At 38.7% G+C, this 15,809-nt stretch overlaps 2 protein-coding genes across 2 annotated transcripts; both read right to left on the bottom strand.

Annotated features, from left to right (window-relative positions):
* Window positions 1–509: 509 nt before the first annotated feature.
* Window positions 510–4,764, bottom strand: hsh2d (hematopoietic SH2 domain containing). The gene is made up of 6 exons (XM_004554945.3): window positions 4,687–4,764; window positions 4,065–4,255; window positions 2,218–2,307; window positions 1,946–2,111; window positions 1,507–1,767; window positions 510–1,058 (listed from the first exon to the last, which is right to left on the bottom strand). The coding sequence occupies exons 2-6, from the start codon at window positions 4,187–4,189 to the stop codon at window positions 594–596; spliced, it is 1,107 nt and encodes a 368-aa protein (XP_004555002.2). The 5' UTR covers window positions 4,190–4,255; window positions 4,687–4,764; the 3' UTR covers window positions 510–593.
* Window positions 4,765–8,522: 3,758 nt separating this feature from the next.
* On the bottom strand, window positions 8,523–15,769 carry LOC101478042 (ras-related protein Rab-8A). Its single transcript, XM_004554953.3, has 8 exons — window positions 15,352–15,769; window positions 14,800–14,860; window positions 13,884–13,944; window positions 13,293–13,370; window positions 12,374–12,463; window positions 12,207–12,272; window positions 10,121–10,171; window positions 8,523–9,987 (listed from the first exon to the last, which is right to left on the bottom strand). The coding sequence occupies exons 1-8, from the start codon at window positions 15,473–15,475 to the stop codon at window positions 9,898–9,900; spliced, it is 621 nt and encodes a 206-aa protein (XP_004555010.1). The 5' UTR covers window positions 15,476–15,769; the 3' UTR covers window positions 8,523–9,897.
* Window positions 15,770–15,809: the final 40 nt, after the last annotated feature.

Below are 15,809 nucleotides of genomic sequence, written 5' to 3'. Positions count from 1 at the left end.
AAAAATAATAATATATAATTTGGCACTAAATACATTTGCATGAAGGAGGCAGTTTAATCTATCCTATAATTTTATGCATAATAAATATTCCTTGCGACCTAAATGTTAAAGGAATAGGAATATTATGAGGCTGTGGCAGCTGTTGGCTTAGCTTAGCTTAACTTAGCATAAAGACAGAAAACAGGATGAGGCATCTATCCCGCCTCTGTTATCTTATACAACAGGGAAAAAAAGAAAACACACGGAATGATTTAATTAGTAAACTTTAAAGAAACCGATAGGCACATTTTGTGTCTAGTCTAGCTGTTTCACTGTGTTTCAGTGTCTGCATTAGCCAGTTGTAGACACATCCTAAGAATGAAAGACTGGTGCAATGCTTTGACATTAAGCCTCTCTTTAGGTGAACAAAGGTCATAAAGATAAAGGATCATAAAGGTTGGACGAATGCAGTATTTTCCACTTCCTCTCCTTTGCCCAGATGAGGATACATGTACACATTAACCTCTTCCTTGACTTGACACACTTGTTTATTATAGTTTCAGGTGATCACTGTGACCTGTCCATATTCACTATATTTTATGCACTCTATTTTCTCATGTGGATCCGTAGCCTGGAGCAAAAGGTGGAGGTGGCATATATTCTAAGGGTAACATGTCATCAGTCAGCTTCACAGGAGTGCAGCTGGAGGAAAGTGGTGGTTCACAAAAGGTCAGATCCCTCGTGATCTCCTGGTACTCGTGCTCATCATTTTCACCCCTGTCAGTGTTAATCTCTTCGTATGAATTATCCTGCAACGGGCCCCTCTTCTTTTGGAATTTCTTCTTGAAGTTCTTTAGGTTGGTGACGACTGACGGCTTTACTTCTTGATTCCTCACTTGCTGGTTGTTGGTAGTGGGCGGTTGTTCGGAGCCTGCAAACGTGGGCAGATTCTCAGGAGCAGAGACTGTTCTGACAGCCTGATTCTGCTTCAGAGCCATGCAGTCTCGAGAAGGGACTTCGGGAGGCTGGTTGGATGGAGGATTATCACCTGTATATTTCTTCCTGGGTGTTGGGACAGGCTGCAGATGAACATAAAGACAAACTTAATTTTTTATTTTTATTTTTAGATCTCTTTACTTCTTATTTTGAAAGTTAATGAAAACCTCATCTCAAATGTGCATCACCACAAATCCATCAACACTCAGGGTTACATTTACTTCTAATTTGTCAAAAATCTAGACTTCTCAGTCACTCACAGCAAGTAGCTCATTGATAACATGTTTTCAGGACCTGTCTTCAGTTTTTAGAAAATATTCATGCTACTATTTCAGTTTAAATCAAACCTGATCATCATAAGCAAATATCCTTTTACATGAAGATTTAGAGCCATACTTATTCTTTAGAGTCGTATAAAAGGATGCTAACTGCAAAGAAAAGCTTTTTAGATGAAAATCTTTTAACCATAACTTTATCAGACAATGTACGGAGATCTTTAGCTTGAACAATAGTTTTCAAGGCCATTTTTACCAGTGCTGGGGGTGGAGAGGTATTGTGCTGAAACTCATCTTCCAAAGAAGGGTAGAGTCTATTTGTTTGGCTTTTTGGAGGCAAAATTGGTGAGTTTCCCAAATAATTTGGGCGGTGAGGAAGGGCAGGTGGGATATCCTCTCTTGACCCTGGTGGATTTATGCTGGGAACCTGGAAGTTGTTTGGTGGCAAACTGGCCCTAGAGTCTGGACCTCTTGAGCAAAACAGTAGTTCTGCATAGTCAGTCTTGTCATTAGAAGCCTGAAAAGATGTAGAAAAGTTACAGCACAGATGTTTTATTGTAGTTTACACAATTAATCTTACTTAGCTTAGCTTGATTAGCTTATGCTGAGCTTATTTAATGTACTAAAAAGTAAACCTGTAATTTACAATAACATAAAAAAGCATGAATGCAGTTGAGACAAGCACATTTTCTCACCTGTCCACAAGGAACAGTCAGCACTTGAGTGAAAGGCATGATGGGAGTTCTACGATGAAAGTCCACCAGGTCATGCAGAAACCGGTGATACCTGTTTTCCCCCACTATGATGTAAGAGCCATGTTCCAGTGCATCAATCATAAAGTGTCTGCAGCGGTCCTCGGCACTGATTGGTCAGTACATTAGAGTGAACAGAGTGGAGTGTCAGGGTCACTAAGTGTGTGAGCACATTACTTTAAAAATAAGGTTTCCGTCATGCTGAAAACACTCACCGATACGAGAGAGTGTAGCCGATCCTGCTCTCACTGACTCTGATGAGGAAGTAACCCGGCGGCTTAGCCATTAGCAGTTCCTCTGCTGTCCTACACAAAGGACCACAAACAAAGGCCTCTTTCATGCATGCACTTCAATCTTTACATTTTATGGTTTGGGGTTATTTATAAACCGTAGCTGTCACTAAAATGTGAATCACATCATAGTGGGAATCAGCCTGGCCTTTGGGCATATTCTACAAATAGTTTTTGTATATCATATGACATAGTGAAAGAGTTCACACCTACAGCCAATTTAGAATCACCAGCTAGTCTAACATGCATGTCTTTGAACTGCTGAAGGAAGCCAGAGTACCCGGACAGAACCAGCACAGTCAAAGGAAGAACATGCAGACCAGCTGGTGGAGTCAAACCTGTGACTGTCTTCCTGTGCAACAGTGCTAACTGCTCTGTCACCATAATTAAAGATACTAAACTATCAAAAGTATACCAGTCCTTTTTCCAGCTATATTTAATAACTGATCTACAGCTTTAAAACATGGTAATTGTGCAATACATCCCATATAATCATCTCTCATAGTGCAATTGTACAGCACAGGTTTGGTCTCATATTAAGTGAAGTAAGCTACTTTCAGCTGTTCCCTTATTCACAAGACGTCAGGACGTCAGGTATCTTTGTTTAACGCTGTATCCCTAAAGGGATTTGAGTCTCCTTCCAGGATGGAACCATCTTTCACATGCTAGCTGAGTGCATCAACCATTACTCTATGGAATTACTGTGTAGTGACCAAAGTAAACCGGCAGAGTGAAAGATTAGTTTCAGTCTCACCGCCTAAAAATAGAGTAAAAAAAAACCTATAGGAAAAGTAAATGCAAATCTCTGCTGACACATATTTGTGCCTAGATGTTCATGGGCGGTTGAGAGAAAAAGAGTCTAACCCTGTGCTTTCCCAGAAATATCGGAATACCGTGGCATGTGAATGATTTAACAGTTTAATAAACATTAATAAAGAAATGTAGCATTTACAAAATGTTCAGTCAGTTAGACAATCACATCAGGTCATGAAAACTGATATCTTTCAGTCTTAGCTCCTCATATTTTGGACTGTTTGCCTTCCACTGGAGTAGATGGAAGGTAATGATATAGGTATGATATGATATGAGGTGAAGACGTGCGGCCTTCATCAGGGTCATTACAAAATACCAAACAGTGTGTGTTTAAATAAAACAGTATACTGCAGAAAAAAAGTCAAATGAACCAATCACACATTCACTCATATATTTAAAAAAAAAAATCAGTATTAGAAAATCTAATTAAAAACATAAAAACAAAATAGATTCTTATTCATACCTGCAGGAAATAAACTCTTTAAACAAAATATCCAGAATGCTTCTGTCTTTTCCCTGATAAAGTTCATATTACCGACTCTTTAATGGTTTCAATGCCTATAAAAAAATAAAGGCAAGCTGCAATGTTTTTCATAAAATGTCTTGCAACAGGACTGGTTAAATGATTCCTCTTTGTACAACTTAAATGTTCATTAATTTTCTCTTTCAGGGATGTTTCTCCTATAGATGTTGCATTACATAGGCACTATGTCATATAGACCACATTTTTAGTTTTATAAGCGATGAAGCCTTTAACATTGATGATGTTGCCACTAATGGTTTTACATTTTTATTGTACTAGCAATTTATGCAAGACCCACATTTAGAATGACCTTGTAGTTTATGAGTTATCAGGGTTGTTTCTGGGGTTGAAGGGTCCTGGAAAGCTGGAATAACCTAATGTTCTTCCCTCTTTTATAATGATAATGCGAGCACAATTATATATCTCATAAACTTACTTTCTGGAAATGATCCCATGAAACCACTCCGGGACTACACCGTTCCTGATGACAGACTGGAGCTGAGACTCTGTGAACCAGGTGTAAGGATCACGTTGTCCCTGAAACGTCTGACTTCCCTCCATCCTCCTGCGTAATGGTTCATTTAATCGACAGTTATGGCTAATGGAAAAGTCACTGAGCACAAAGACCTGCAAATGAAGAAGTTAGTATATTTAGTCTGTACATTAACTACGCACCTACAGTAGAGACCACATACAGGTGTGAAAGCTGGGTGTTAATATGCATTTTAAATATTCATTGTTCCTGTTGCAGGTGAAGTGCTCTGTGATGTCTATCAACAGTTCCTCAGGTGAATTATTATTAGTTCCCGTGCATTTTAACAATCTCAAACATAATGCAGTTTTCCTTTAAAATGGCAAAGAGCTAAAGGATGGAGTCTACTCACTAATACCTTTGTTTACAGCAGTACCTGTTGTAAGACTTTATCAATTATATTTGTGAATTCATCTTAAATTTGCAATATGAACACATAATTCATTACAGAATACTGATTTTGTGAATAAAACTCAATAATGTTGCTTCTGGCGTCAAATACAAACTCATAGGAAAAGTTACTCACCCTGTCTGGCAGCTCCGAGATAGAATGACACGGCTGAGCTCGCGCACCTGAAAAAACCTGTCTGGGGGCGGGGGCGGGGCCAAAACCCTACTCGATCCAAGTAGAATACAGTAAATTTTTAAGTACAGTAGAATAGTTTTTTTAAGAGACACATAGAAAACACTGAATAGCATCACTAAATAAGAAATTAAATTATTCAGATACTCCACATACGTTAAGGCTGAAGTTGCATGTCTTGATTGTATCTGTGGCTGTATGCACACAAGCACACATGCGCAAAGCTGTGGAGAAAATGACCTTCAAGTGATTGTTCTGACTTAACAGATTGGAGATAAAACACAAGTGAAAGGAGAGGCTACAGTCTGAGTGATTTTAAGCAACAACAACAAAAAACCTCAAAAGACTTTATCAGTACTTTCCAGCTCTCCCACGTTACTCCAGGGCCAGATTTTTACAGAGTGCCGAAAAACAATTTACATCTGGGAAACTTCCTAGACGTCACTGACGACATGCAGTACGTTCGCATCCCACAGCATTTTATGTAACTTATCATTAGTAAAAACATATTTTTTTTATATGCAGTGCATGATATACAGGTGAGCATCTTTTAAAGAAAAATAGATCCTGCTTTCAGGCATAATAGGTGACTTATTGACTGATTTATGATTCAATAAAAAAAAATTCCTGTAATATCGACATCCGCTTCAGAGAAAATCCACCGCCCACCTGACAATTGTTAAAAAGAAAAAAGTCAGAGCAAAGGTCAAAGTCTTTCTGGTGTGAAGCAGAAGTGTTGCGCTCCAGTGCAAATCTTTCTGCAGGGCTCTTCTCCATTTATACACAAAGTGCCCCCACCTACGCACTCCACCTCCTCCACAATTTTATGAAAAATACGTTTTTGGGTTTTTTTTTTTCAAACCTTGGTGAAGAAAGTTATCAGGGAACCACTAATGCTCATATGTCTTCTCCTCAAGCAAACAGGCCCCTATTGTACACCTTAAAGCTTCCTTAAACTGCCAACTACTGATAGAGAAGAAAATAAACCAGTGCCACATCAGAGAGGAGAACGCGGCAGGGAGAAGTAGCCTCAGTCTAATCATGGTTCCATCAGCTGACTAAAGTGAAAGCTGCAGCTCAGACTGCGGGCATATTCTTTCCCTGTTTGTAAGGCTGAGGAGGAAGTGCACGAGTACAATACGCTTGCTTACAGAGGGTGTGGAATAGATGGCATGCTGACTCCACAAATCTCCTCATTTGTACAGAAATAATCAAGTCTCTCAAGATCCCCGTGATAATATGAGGCGATAGACTGCTCCGCAGTTTTTGCGCCACTTCGATGCCGTAGGCTACACATTTGCATATTACCATGTGGTAGAGTGGCAGATTCATTTGCAACGCAAAACTCTACATCGCGGATGGGAAAACATCAATAAATAGATTTCAGAGAAACTGGATTATAGGAACCAAAATTTTCAATTTGTACTGGTGTCATGGTGCAACCAGTTAACCAATTGATGATATATAATGACATATACAGTGTATATATATTAATTCTGTTTATGGGACTGTGCTCTGGATCTGTTCGAGCCACTTACCTAGTTTGGGGTCAATGCTGAGGTATTTACTTCAGTGTACTCATGGATGTTTGCTGTTTCATCCTGGATGGTGGTTCTGATACTCAGTAGTCCTCGGCCGTCCTTCTTAGCAGACAGTCTCAGGGTGCTGGAATTCCATCTCATCCTTTAGCCAGCTGATTATCCGAGTCAGGCATCTGACTGCTCAGGACTTGCTTACTTTCTGCAGGTGTTTGGTGGTTGCGGCTTTCCTAGCGGCCTCTTCGTGATTCCCACTTGCCTGTGGGATTCCCAGGTACTTGTAGCTGTCCTCGGTGTCGTCTTCTGGTTGTGCAATCCTCTCAGTTCTAACCATCTTCCCTCTCTTTGTTACACTTTTCCAGCCTGAATGACATTGCAATATGTCTCATTTACTCCTGGCATACAGCTTGATGTAGAGGATAACAATTGTGCCATCCTGTAGTCGGTATCCGTAGCAAGTCATGTTAATGATCTAGCCTGGGCGGTTCAGGCCTATGCAGAACAGCAGTGGGGACAGCATCTGTCAGTTTGAACAGGTCATCTTGACCTTGACTACATGCCTAAATGCACTGAGGTGCTGCCATGTGATTGGTTAGATGCATCAACAACCAGCTGAACAGGTGTACCTACACAATTAAAGAAAAACATCAAGAGTACTTGTCCTGCAAATGTTTTGTGTTTTTGCACAGAAAAACATACTGGACACATTTAAGAATCTCATTTTTAATAAATCATCAAAAGTACACATATCTACAAAAAGTGTAGATCAATAAGATTTACGAAACTACAGTACAATCATTGTAGATCTTATTTACAATTGCTGAATTATTTACTTTATTCCACATGAAGCCCATCAGTAATCAGCAAAGAAAGCCAATTGTAGTTCAGGAATGCTTAAGATATGTGAACACAGAACTGTCACATTTGCAAAAGGGAGAGAATTACAGAATAAAGCAACGGCAGACTGTAGCTCACAATGCTGGATTTTCATCAAGCTGTGAACTGATTTTAACTGAGAGTGATTTTAAGAAACAGCCGAAACAAATTTAAACCAGCAAAGCTGACATTTCCTTAAATCCACAGGAAAACCGTTTTGTTACAGGTTTGATTGGATGACTCTTCAGCACCACTTCAAAGGACCAGCTTATCTGGCCTTTGACGTGATTTGCTCAATTTCCTATTTTTTGTCCTCTGATGAGCTCTCGATGTAATTGCATGGAGTGACAGCAGAAAATAATAAAACAAGATCAAGGATCCTCTGCACAATTCTAATCTCAAATAAAGCTCATTAAGTCAACTGTGCAAAGCCTTTTGAGGTTTCCTACGCACCAAGAATGCATAGATTAGATGGTCATAATACTGGACCAAAACAACACAGGAGGAGAGGTGGAAGAAGGTGGTTTCCAAAAGCATCAGAATCTACGCAAATGCATAAAAAAAAAAGTTCAATCACTAAGTGGGAATGTTGTGAAAACAAAAAGAAAATCTCTAGATTTCTGGTTTCAGTGCTCAGATGTTTTAAAGAAGCCCAGAGAGGCTCTGTGGAAATCTTGTGCATGCAAATTCTTTGCTTTCAGTTAAGACTTGCAATAAACACAGACAATAAATGTTAAGAAATCTTTTTTTCCCCAAAACAGAAAGAAAAAGGAAGAAAAGTGCATAATCAAGAAGAACATAAAAGGGCACTTTGTCATTTTGGTGCTATGATTTCTTTCACTCCATAAATACTGCTACAGCACAGCACATATCCAAGGCCCAGGAAACAGTTGTGTTTATGTTCCCCCATTGGAACAGACAACCGGAACAAGTACAAATGCATAAAACCACACTTTCACCATTGCTGTGACTCTTTCTGCTGTGTAGCTGAAGTTGCCTCCAGGTGGTCAGTGTAGGTATTGCTAAAACAGTGTGGAAAGCAACATGAAAAAGGAGCATGTGTGTGCCCTTAAATTACCCCCCTTTCTAAAAACCCAACCCTACTGCAGACATGTGAACACAAGAGAAAAATCAGGGCTCTTTCATACATTACATTGCACATAAAAGAGGACTGGAATGTTTTAGCAGAAGACGCGAGAAGAAAGGACACGTAAACCCCACTGTGGATATGATGAGTGACATGTGCTGGCATTACTCTGTAATACGGTGAATCATAATCAATTTTTATATATATATATATATATATATATATATATATATATATATATATATATATATATATATATATATATATATATATATATATTTTTTTTTTTTTTTTTTTTTTTTAATATATTTACACGATGCATTTACATAGATGTGGACATTAAGGAAAGAGCTAGACCACCCTGTCAGGACAAATATCTAGTATAATATCTTGTGTGTGTGTGTGTGTGTGGGGGGGGGGGGGGGGGGGGGATTGTACACATCACTTTGGAAGCACGGGTGACAATCGAAATATTATAAAAACACATGAGTGTAATACACGTATTCTTTAAGTATAATCTGGTCTTTTGTTGGTCACAAGGATCAAATACAGCGCTGCCTAAAGGTTTGTGGTGACTGGGGATCGTCCTTAAGGAAAAGGATATTTGTTTTTATGTAATAGCGCATTAAATTAATGATAAATGGAATTATTCATCAGGAACCATCACTGAGCTTTAATGGAGGATCAAGCATACATACCCTGTTTTCAGCAACCATCGCCTCTGGCTTCGAATGTTGCATCGTGTCACCTAACGCAAGTTTATCATGTAAGAAGCTGAAGAATGCTGTGCTGACTAAAGAAGCAAACGATGCGGCTAGTTCAGCGTCTGGAGAATCAGCCTTTGTGTGTTGGATTAAAGGCTCAAAACGCACCTGAAAAAGTTATATTCTTGATCAAAGAAATGCAACAGCACTTCCTACTCACTTCAAAACTAGTCTAGACAAATACATTCTTTTAAAAAGCTGCCAGATGAGGAACTGTGAGGCGTTTCTGTGTGTTTCTCAGACTTGTCCTATTGTTGTTCAGCTGGGCACTGGGGTCTCCCACTTCTCTTTCTCCTCTGGTTAGTGCTCTTCTGTGCACAGAGTTTTGGCAATGTTGTACATGCAACGTCCTTAATCTCTAAGAAGAAGAATACTTTTTCTTTTTTTTGTATCCAATCCATATGGTATTTAGCTGTGCACAATCAGCTTTTGAACATGATAAACTCAGGAAATGGCTGCTTAAAAAATTAGCCTCTCTAGTTACGTAGATATTAAAACTCTCTCAAATTTGATGAACGAATCCCTTAATTATTATCCGTCACTGCCGAAAGGTTGGATCTTTCTTAGTATTTAAGGACGTGACCGTTAAGAATCTTTCACTCTTGTGCCTACACTGAAAATATTAATTAATGGGGGGTGGGGGAGAAAAAAAGAAATGAGATTAAATATGTAACAGAGCCCACAGCAGTTAGATCCACAGGTATTAAAGGAAGACTGGTAAACCAAGGCGGGGGGGTAGACTTTTCCTAATTACATAATGACGGGACAAATCAGAAGGAGGAGGAAGACAAATGAAGAAGGATAAAACAGATCAGCGTGTGCTCTGTCCAGTTATGTCCAGTGGGGGGACACGGTTAAGGCGATGGTGGTTGCCGACGCACTCGTCTTCTCACAGCAGCGTGCAGCGGAAGAAACTGCTCTTCTTGGGTTGTTCTGTAATCTTTACTCCTTGATTGCTGCCCTGTGGGTTGTTTCCCTCCTAAAATGCACAAATGTTAAAGCCCATTAATTAGAAAAACATCCAAGACACCAGAAAACACCATTAACACCATACCTACTGAAACTACTGTGGGTAAGCTATTAATAGAGTTTTCACTTCTCTACTTTCTTACCAGCTTCTTGTCCATTTTTGCCTTAATGTCTCTGGCAAGCGTTAAGAAGGCCTGCAGACCAAAAAAAACCCAGAACATAGAAGATCATTACACCGCATCGAAGCAATAATTCAGTACAATTATCACTAAGAAATAAATAATAAACAACAAGACGATGTAATCCCAAACAAGTGTTCCAGCAATTATCACAGGGAATCTAAAGTGTTTGGACAATAACTCGTTTTTTTATTTTGTTTGGCTTTTAACTCAGAGTGGTTTCTTATTACCCTCTATTTATTATTAGAATAATGAAAACATCAAAAATAATCAATGTTTCATTGGATGTGTTGTTTTGGTGCCTTCTATGGCAAACATGTGCTATTAAAAAGTGCTCTATTAATAATTCATTTTCCTCTTAGGGTGGTTTGTTTGTGCGGTTTTGAATACGGTGATTAGATTCAGGCACAGCTCAGAACAACCACACCGAGACTCTTTGGAGGAGGTCGTTTGACCCAACTACAGCGTGTAGGCTGCAAGTTTGAGAGTACCACACATGTGCCGAGGGCAAAAACTGTAGTCATTAACCACGAAATGAAGTGAGGGCTAACTAAACTCTCCCTGTAATCCACTGTCAGTGCGTCCCAGGGCGGCTGTGGCTACAATGTAGCTGCCATCACCAGTGTGTGAATGTGTGTGTGAATGGGTGGATGACTGGATGTGTAAAGCGCTTTGGGGTCCTTAGGGACTAGTAAAGCGCTATACAAATACAGGCCATTTACCTTCATACTGTATTTGTTTTCAAGATTGTTTATTGTCCAGATGTGTCTGTGGCGCAAACTGATAATTCTTGTGTCTTTTATAGTTCCACATTTGGTTTGGTTGGAGTTTTCTCCATGTGAAAAGAAACCGAATACAAAAAAAACAAGGAAAAGCTACGAGTTTACAACAAAGTGCATGTGCATGTGAAAACGCCCCAAGACCAGAGGAAACCCAGTGAGGGCAGTTTGGTGTGCTGCACTCAGACTTCCTTGCCTCTGGCTTTAGGACTTTGGGGGAGACAGGGATATTAATCTGAGCAGTAAGAAGATATGTGGAGGGATTACACTTATTACGATTGAAAATTGGGGAAATCCCAGTCGTGTCAAAGCTCAGAAACATTCCTGCGGCCTGAATACTGAATTACTAGCTGCTGGAATGCGACCATATTACTCGATGAAGGAATTCATCTTTGCTATATCTCTTTGTATCCACTTTGAAGGAGCAAAAGGTTTGGATTCTGTGGCTGCGCATGATTAATGGATTCTGACCACACTGCAGCTGGAAACTTTCTCTAATGTGTTTAAAGACACAGAAACTCTTAACCATGTCATGCCATAATAGCCACATTCATTTCAGATAAAATTATCTCCTTCTTTTTTACATTATTAATTGTAGTTATATTCATGGTGTATTTTGGTTTTCATGTAATTGAATGTTGTAACTTTGTGTATTATGAATGTAAGCCCAACAAGGGACAATAGTTAGAAATTAGCAATAGCTATAAACTTATGTGCAGTACATCAGTTTCATGCTTTATATTTGGACTATGTTAAACTGCACTGTCCCTTTTAAACAAAGAATAAAAAGAAAGATTTAAGATCATTATTTGATCATATTAAAAGTTTTGATTTATTGGATCTGTAGTACTTTACCTTTCAAAGTTATTTTGAACTGTTATATTCTACCTATATATTTAGTCACGTCGTTTATGCTTCAAAGAAAAACTTAGCTAAGAGTATCAAAGTCATTTCCCAACCTTTGGGATAAATAAATATTATTAATAATAATAATAATAATAATAATTCTTTTTCTTATAACGTATAAATATTTGGTTTTAGGTATGCTTGTAATATTCTGATAGAGCTGCTTGAACCTGCTTCCTGCTAATAGGAAGTACAATTGTGTCGTTGTCCGGTGTGGATTTCAAGAGTTAAAAATGATTTAACATCTGAGCTGTCGCACATGTGCTGTCCCCTAGTTTTACAGAGTAAAAACATAAATTAAGCTGGCCATCTTCCACAACACCACTTTCAACAACTAGCAAATAATTACTGAAAACTGAACTCACATTCTCCACGTTGATGTTCGCCTTCGCACTGGTCTCCATAAATTTGATACCGTACTCCAGCGCCAGCTAACAGCAGAAGAAAAGAGTCATTAGTGGGACTATTCAGACACTACTTTTATTTTGCAGGGACCTCAGAGTAACATTATCACCGACAAATCAATTCCCACCTTCTCTCCTCTTTCTTTGGACACTTGACGCTTGTCATTAACGTCACACTTATTCCCAAGGACCATCCTTTCCACGTCTGCTGATGCATGCTGTGAAAAAGAAACTCATGGTGAACAGGTAGGAAAGCTACCTCATATATACTAAGAATATACTGGTATGTTTTCACCTTGTTCAATGCCACCAGCTCACCAGTAAATAAGAACATTGTTACTAAAGGTAACTGATGTTGATGTTTATCTGCTGTGTATTTTACACTCATTAAATACTGTGTTGGTTATTTATAAGGCTGACGAAGAAGGCCTCTGGATTTTTTTTAGTTATTTATTTTTTCACCAAAAAAAATCTTTATCGTGAATGATTAAAACTTTTGCATGAATCTGTATGTTTACATTTAATGTAGTAACATTAAAATAGTTCTGCTATTACGTTATAATTATAATTTTGCTTCTCTGGTACAACAGGGAGAATGAATAACAAATAACAATGCAAAACATGGGCATAAACATCAGCTATTGTCCAAATTGATATTCTAAGCACAAGAAATTCAGATTTGATACCAATCGTTGAGCCCTAACACAAAAATTATAATTACAACTATTCTGTAAAACCCAAATAGATTAAGCTGCTTAAATAAACCTAGCCCTGCAGGAGGATTTGGACTTTTATTTGTTGACAAAATTACAAGGAAAGGGATGTGCAGAAGGCAAAACAAGAGGGTTCCTGCAAAACAGGGCCTAGCACAATAACTGCTTTATCTTAATTATCTGGGTATAATAATTTTAATCGTAACAGAAACTGAATCAAAACTACAGCGTTACTCTATAGCACTTTGTAGAAGATCAAAATCAATAATTAACCAAAGAGGAAGAAATCTGAACAGAAAGAACTAGAAAAGTACGAGTAATGCAAGGTTTTTACCTCTTCTATATTCCGTATCCAGTTCTTGATGTTTTCAAAGGACTTCTCATTGGTAATGTCAAACACTAACATGATGCCCTGCAGAGGTCATAGAGCAGAAGACATAAGAAAACACAGTAACCTAAGATCAGTGCTGTCATCGCGTACTTCTTGAATCTATCTGATCCACAGAAACAGAGCTGAGAATCAACTCTAATGAAAATATGCAGCTCATGTAACCACTGTGAGATAACCACTTGTTATTAATTAGCACTATGTCAATAAAACGAAACTGAGATGAAACATCGTCGACCGGTGATGAATCATGTTGTGCTGGAGCAAAGTAAAAGGACTTTGATCAAAGGTAAGAAGGTCCAATTAGGTTTACAAATACAAGCATACTAACTGTATGCTTGTAGGAGGGACTAGCAAAAACTGCCAAGGTGCTGTAGTGAGCACACCTGATTTTTCAGGTGTACATGGCATTAACAACAATGTGGGGTGTGGTTCTAGTAGAGGTTTATGCTGCAGTACATACATCATTTCACCTACTCCATTCCCAGAGATTATCTCAGCTAATGTATCATCTGAAAGGCTAACGATGCAACTTACCATGGCTCCTCTGTAGTAGGCTGTTGTGATAGTCCTGAACCTCTCCTGTCCTGCTGTATCCCTACACAGAAGATACATCTGTTAACTGTCCTCACAGAACACATTAAGGGTATAACAGCTTTTTTAGAGATTTTTTTAAAAGCATACAAAATAGGGAGCAGGACCAAGTTTCCGAGTGTTCCATACAAGTGTTGGTGACTTTCCTCGCTTGACACAATCCTATTCTGGTCAGTTACAGTAGTAGATACTGTCCAGCAGTTATACAATAACTTGTTCAGCTAACACCAACAATGTGAGGTCATTATCGTTTGTGACGCTAGGTACCCAAGCCAAGGCTGTGTGGTATTTTGCTTTTGAATTTATCTCAAGTCTTATGAATAGGGGGACAAAGAAAATAATTCTAAGAATATCAAGTACTTTTTGTCTTTCTCTAAAATATACAGGATTAGATTTAGGGTAAGACTTAACATTAACCCCAAGAAGGGTTAGACCAATGGTGGCCAGACCAAATGTGGGGAGTACAAAGAGTCTGTTTGATTGGGAACTTTCCATCTGTAAGTTAATAAATACACACAGAAAATACAGGTATGGCAGTGATCATGTAGATAAGTAAATACAAGTAAATACCTGTTTTTAACGATAACATTGTTATGAAACATTCTTTCTGATTTAAATAATTTAAATAATAAATTTCTGATTTAAATTAGTTTGTGTTGCTGTTAAATTGCATTGCATCATACTGAAATGCTTCTTCATCAGAAATGCTTCTCATTTTAGAACAATTATTCTAAACAGTAAAGAGTGCAGGCATGCTGAATTATGCTGCTGACTTTCAGTTTGAAGGCAGCTTAATATCACTGTCATCCATCACCAAACCCTGTCAGATGAAGACAATTTATGGACTTGTCTATCTTACCATATCTGTAGCTTGATCTTCTTTCCATCTAATTCTATTGTTCTGATTTTGAAGTCAATACCTGAAGAAAATAAAAGTCACATCAATTGTCTTTTAGAAGCACCACAAACTTTGCCTGACCACCCCACAGACAGTAACAATATCTGTTTTTAATGCACGAGATAATTCACACTTTTGTAACGTTGGCAGCATGAGTGCGAAGTACAGGGCAGTCTGTCATAAGGGAAATGACAGTGCCAACTATCACTGTTAGCTTTGAAGCATGCTAGCTCAGTTTACCCCTGTTAAAGTATTTATTACGATAAAAATGTCAGGTGGGGTGCACTCTCATGGAAATCACATATATTTGAGGTTGCCAAATATTCAGGCCGGTTACAACGTCTGTGAGGTTTCTGGAAAGCCCCTCTAACTAGCCGGTTGAAAGCTTCCTGACTAGCCTGTAGTACAATATGAAAGCTAGCCAGAAAAGTTAGCAGAATTAGCCTGTCGGGATGGGCTACTCCTATGTCTCTTTTCGTCCAAAACCACACCGATAATTCGGCTTTTACCCACCTATCGTGGAGATAAACGTTGAGTTGAAGGCATCTTCTGAAAATCTGAAAAGCACGCAGGTCTTCCCAACGCCGGAATCGCCGATTAAAAGTAGTTTAAACAAGTAATCGTAAGTCTTCGCCATGTTATTAGTTAGCTTACTACTGCGGATATCCCGCCCGTCGCGTACAGGGAGGCGTCACTTCCTGCGAGTTTCTTTTGGACAAATCAAACGTCACTCCCCACTGTCGTCGTGGCTGCTCTCCCGAGGGGGTTTGCTCGTTTTGATGCCTGTGTCCACCCGGGAGAGTGTTGTTAATTAATCGCTTAACTAACCACTGCTCGTAAGAACACAATACTAAGCCGCTGGTTATGTGTAGTCCGAAGGAAACTGGAAACTGCACACAATTGTTTAACCCTGAGAGTTTCTAAGAGTTTTCTACTGTAGCTTTTAATTTATTGTTGCTTCTTATCTTTTT

Source organism: Maylandia zebra, linkage group LG23 (genome assembly GCF_041146795.1).
Source record: "Maylandia zebra isolate NMK-2024a linkage group LG23, Mzebra_GT3a, whole genome shotgun sequence".
In the NCBI taxonomy this organism is placed as follows: domain Eukaryota; kingdom Metazoa; phylum Chordata; class Actinopteri; order Cichliformes; family Cichlidae; genus Maylandia; species Maylandia zebra.
Note: the sequence above shows the minus strand (reverse complement) of the source record. Positions and strands in the feature narration are given on the sequence as shown.

Coding starts and splice junctions, on each gene's coding strand:
- hsh2d (XM_004554945.3), bottom strand. CDS start 4,189: ATGGAGGGAAGTCAGACGTTTCAGGGACAACGTGATCCTTACACCTGG. Junction 2,308..4,064: donor CATGGGATCATTTCCAGAAA/GTAAGTTTATGA, acceptor TCCTTTGTGTAG/GACAGCAGAGGAACTGCTAA. Junction 2,112..2,217: donor GGCTACACTCTCTCGTATCG/GTGAGTGTTTTC, acceptor CTGACCAATCAG/TGCCGAGGACCGCTGCAGAC.
- LOC101478042 (XM_004554953.3), bottom strand. CDS start 15,475: ATGGCGAAGACTTACGATTACTTGTTTAAACTACTTTTAATCGGCGAT. Junction 13,371..13,883: donor CCTACTACAGAGGAGCCATG/GTAAGTTGCATC, acceptor TGACCTCTGCAG/GGCATCATGTTAGTGTTTGA. Junction 12,273..12,373: donor CCAAAGAAAGAGGAGAGAAG/GTGGGAATTGAT, acceptor TTCTGCTGTTAG/CTGGCGCTGGAGTACGGTAT.